General features: G+C 41.5%; 1 protein-coding gene across 1 annotated transcript; it reads right to left on the reverse strand.

The window, feature by feature from the left end:
* Positions 1–640: 640 nt before the first annotated feature.
* Positions 641–4,636, reverse strand: LOC116379285 (DNA translocase FtsK 1-like; the record flags this gene model as incomplete). The annotated part of the gene is made up of 8 exons (XM_031841224.1): positions 641–710; positions 797–909; positions 1,890–1,959; positions 2,036–2,060; positions 2,753–2,852; positions 3,346–3,360; positions 4,399–4,418; positions 4,534–4,636. Coding segments are annotated over 8 exons (516 nt in total), but the record flags the coding sequence as incomplete, so codon positions are not given.
* Positions 4,637–4,887: the final 251 nt, after the last annotated feature.

Raw genomic sequence — 4,887 nt, forward strand, 5'->3', positions numbered from 1 at the left:
CACACACACACACACACACACACACACATACACACACACACACACACCAGCAGCTTGTTCTAGAGACCAGGACTATAATAGCACCTTCACCGGACCTGGTTCTACTTCTGGGTGCAGCTAGAAGTCCTCTGCCTGATTGGAAGTCAGAATTGTATTGCGGAACCAAAACATTAAGTGCTTTATACAATATTAGCAGGATTTTAAAGTTGATTTTGTATTGTATCAGGAGCCAATGGGAGCCTGGCTACTGCATTTTAAATGAGCTGGAGCTAATCCTGTTTGGATAATCCTGCATATAACATGTTAGAGTCCAACCTGCTACATTCAGATATGAATGGAGCAATGGCTCGTGGTAGGGTCTCCCAAAGCAAAGTGGTCTCTGTGGAGGGGACAAAAGCCACTCACTGACCCTATATGAATCAGCCAGAAAAGAGTGGTTGCACCTCGCACAGGTAAAGGGAAACAGGGGCCCCCTTCTGGAGCCAGACCTGGGAGGGAGCTTCCCTCTTAGCACATGGGGCTCTGTGAATAAATATCCTGTTTCTGTCTTTTAGGACCAACTACGAGTATCTTTTAATATCTCCCTCTTGAATTATAGTTTTCATAATGTTCTTCAATCCACTGACAAAGATTCACTAACTTTTCAGTTTCAGCAGCAGGTTTTGGAGCCGGAGCAGGTTTTGGAGCCGGAGCAGGTTTTGGTGCCTCTACTGTAGAAACAAAGAGGAGAGTCTCAGGTCAGCAGAGTTTATCCTCACTCTGAGGTAAATACATGTCGAGATGATTTGATGATGACCTGCAGTTGAAGCCGGAGCATCAGTCTTCTCGTTGACTTCAGTCTTTGAGCGAACATGAATCTCCGGCTGAGGAACCACCTTCTCTAAACCGTGTTTAATCCAGTCGATCATCCTGTCAGTCACACAAACACAAATGTGTTCAAATATCACAAATACATTACTGACCAAAAACCCATTTATTGACTGGAGGAGGCCACCAAAACAATAATGTGACAGATCTCAGGTCTGGTGAGCTACTCTAATCACATTGTACCTCTACCTCTAAATAAACAAACATATATATCTGATGTCAGTACAGTAGATACGTATCTCATTGCTATGAGACCTTAACTTGTTCCCTGTGTGGTTGAGACAGTCAGCTGTTTCTAAAAACACGTTTTGGTTGGTTTCCAAATGGCTCCAGGTTTACAGCTCATTAGATTTAATCTGATCACTGAGCTTGTTGTTGAGCTGATATTATTTACCTGCTGTTTCCTGCTTAACAACCTTCCTTCTTGGAAGGAGAAGAGTGGTTATGAGGTGTAAGCCGCCGTACATTTAAATGAAATCAACGTGACAGTATGTCTGATCTGATCTGAAAACATGGAGTCAGCTGATGACTCTTTGAGTCCCACGAGGTCTAAATACAGTTTGAAAGGACGGAGTTTATTTAAACATCAGGCTCTGGAACTCCAGGGTATCTGGATGTCTAGAAAGATCTCAGTGGGTAGAGCGGGTGGTCCTTTAACCACGAGGTCGGAGGTTTGATCCCGGTTCCTACTGTCTACATGTCCAAGTGTCCTTGAGTGAGACACTGAACCTCATGTTTCCCCCCGAGGTTTTTACAGCAGCTCTCTGCTTCATGTAAGTAAAAGTTTTCTACTGGTTACAACACGTTTGTGTCAGGAGAAGTTCTTCACCTCTAAACTAACTGTTCAGTCAAACAGTCTGCACTTCTGATCAATAATCAATAATCATACCGACCCGACTGGTGTTCCACTTTGACCGCTTTGATTGTGAAAACATTCTGTGAGCTCTTAATAAGAACTTATGTTTAACACACACACACACACACACACACACACACACACACACACACACACACACACAGACCTGGGTGGGAGGGGCTTGTTGTCCTCTCGGGTTGATCCCACCTCCACCACAGTGACCTGAAGCTCTGCAGCTGAGAGAAACCAGTGATTTATTGACTCTGTTTAATTCATTTAAGGTCTCAGCTGATTATCCTGATGGGTTCTCACCTGTTGCAGCTGCTGTTTGATGCACCTGAAGAGAAACAAACACACAAGGTCACATGACCAGCGGACCGGGAGCGTGGGAGGTTTCTAATATGGAGGTTTAAAGTTTATAATGTCATCAGGGTTTCCTTTGACATCATCATAACAGAACGCCTGCTTTAGAAACTTTTCACCAGGTAAGGTGCATCATGGGAAGTGTAGGATCCCTTTTATATATCTACAGCTTATTAAACATGTTTTAATATTTAAACTTAACATATTTTGTTAAATAATGAAAAACGCACCCACAATTCTTTAGTTTAGTTTGACTTCAGATTTTAGGGTTAGTGAAATAACTTTGATTAATCCTGAAAACTCTGAATAATTCTGAAAAGTTAAATATTCCACGCCAGAATATTTATGATTATTTCTGATTTTTGGTACTTTTTGGGATTAATCAATATTCTTCAAGGTGATTGTGAGTTGTATCATTCTGAAGAGGTCTATTTCCAAAAATGGAAAAAGACTGCAGTCATTTTCATGTGAATAAGAATTGATCTTATTTCAGATCAAGCTGGTTCATTAAGTCAACATGAATTTCAATCAATTGCTGCCCAAATAACCTCAGTTTCAGGAGGTGTAATGACAGACAGCCGTCCTCTTGCTCCCTAATACAAGTCACATGAGTGTGTTCCTCAACTGTATTCATGCAGGACGTCCTGTAGCTAGGACCTCATGTACCTCAGTGGGCGGCTGAGCCGGTGGTGTCTCCTTCCTGTTCACATCAGGCTGAGGGACGACTTTCTCCAAACCCTGAGCGATCCAAGCCATCATCCCTGTTCTGAGGTAAAAGACAACAGGAAACAGCATTGGTGTGTTTGACCACCAGAGGATGAGAAATCAATATTATTATAAGGATCATCTTATAATAAGGATCATGTGATCAACGAAAGCAGCTGATGGCTTTGGGCCACTTTCAGTTTCTTTATTTCTGGTTATGACTGAACAGAATGTCATTCTGTTGAATTCATGACAACTGAGTGATGGAATGAAGGTGAAATGTAAAGTACCACTGTGCTTTTAGGGTTGTTTATGAAGTAGCTCACTATTTGGCATTCTGCATCTAAATGGCTTCATACAGTAGCTCAGTATTGGGCAGTCTATCTGTTGATAGGTTCATGAAGCAGCTCACTATTTGGCATTTCAATGTGTTTGTAAAGCAGCTCACTATTTGGCAGTCTGCCTCTAAATGGCTTTATGCAGTAGCTCAGTATTGGGCAGTCTGTCTGTTGATGGGTTCATAAAGAGCTCACTATTAGGTCATGATTACTCACTCTTCTTCAGGTTTACTGTCGTCCAGAGAGAAGAAAGAACAGAGGGAACAAACTCATTTTGTTGTTGTCTGTCAGTAAACCGGAACAGACTAGAGACTCAGTTTCTTATTTAAATACTTGAGGTAGGAGTCAGACTTATGTCTGGACTGAGACGTCACAACTACAAAAGCCAGTCCAGGACCTCAGGACAGTGTTCCGACATCAGGGGTCACAACAGATTAACTTCTAGTCCACCATTTCACCAACATGAACAACTGTCCAAGTCAAGTCTCAACTCTTTGAAACAAGTCCAAGTAAAGACAAACAGATCAAATCAAGTCTCAGGTTTAATCAAATCAAGGCCAAGTCAGGTATTATATTTTATCTAAACAAGTCTGAGTTAAGCAAATCCAAGTCAAGTCTCAAGTCTTATTATAAAGGTCCAGATCAAGTCTTATCAAAGCACTAGTATGTCAGGTCTAACGTTTCATCAAAACAAGTCCAAGTAAAGACAAAAGTCTTTTCAAAAGAAGTCGAAGTCAAGTCTTGTTTTTTTAAAGAAAGGTCGGATCAAATTAAGTCCAAGACAAGACCCACGTTTATCAAAGTAAGACCAAGACTCATGTCTTATCATAGCAAATCCAAAACAAAACTGATGTCTTAGCTCACGATCAAAGCAAGTCTAAGACTAGTCTCAAGTCTTATCAAATTAAGTCCAAGACAAGACTCAAGTCTTATCAAAATGATTTATTATGTCTTATTTAGTTGGTTTCTTGTGGTTCAAATGGTTGACACACACACTCACACACACACTGACACACACACACACACACACACACCCACACTCACACACCCACACACACACACACACACACACACACACACACTCGCACATACACACACACACTCACACACACACACACACACTCACACACACACACACACTCACACACACACACACACACTCACACACACACACACACTCACACACTCACACACTCACTCACTCACTCACTCACTCACACACACACACACACACACACACACACACACACACAAACATTCAATATTTACCTGGTTGTTGTGTTTTCGTCCTGTGAACAGAGGTGATGAGGAAAGGATAAAACATTACCAGGACATACAGGTGACCTGAACTCACAATGAGTCTCAGTTGTAACATCTGATCCCGGTTCAGTACCTTATCCTCACCTTGGTGGTGGAGTTAGCTCGACTCAGCTTTGGTGAGACTGCAGGTTGGGGCAGAGCGCCGCTGATCCACATCAGCACACCAGGCTGAGAGCCAGGTGCTGGACTGAGGACATACAATTCAGAGTTTTAACATTTCAATTCACTCACAGTTAGTTTTGAACTGAAACGGAAAAACCAAATCAATTGAAATTAATTAATTAAAGTAAAAGCCTTGTTAAGTCAAAGACATGGCTCAAATCAAGGTATGCAAATTTAAGTAATACAAGGTTAACATATATCTCATATCAGTGAGGAAAACTGACAAATCCTATCATGACTTTGGTTTTAGTAAACTATCATGACTTTGGTTTTAAT

The sequence above is a fragment of the Anarrhichthys ocellatus genome, unplaced genomic scaffold (assembly GCF_004355925.1).
Source record: "Anarrhichthys ocellatus isolate YVR2014 unplaced genomic scaffold, GSC_Weel_1.0 scaffold4040, whole genome shotgun sequence".
Classification (NCBI taxonomy): Eukaryota; Metazoa; Chordata; class Actinopteri; order Perciformes; family Anarhichadidae; genus Anarrhichthys; species Anarrhichthys ocellatus.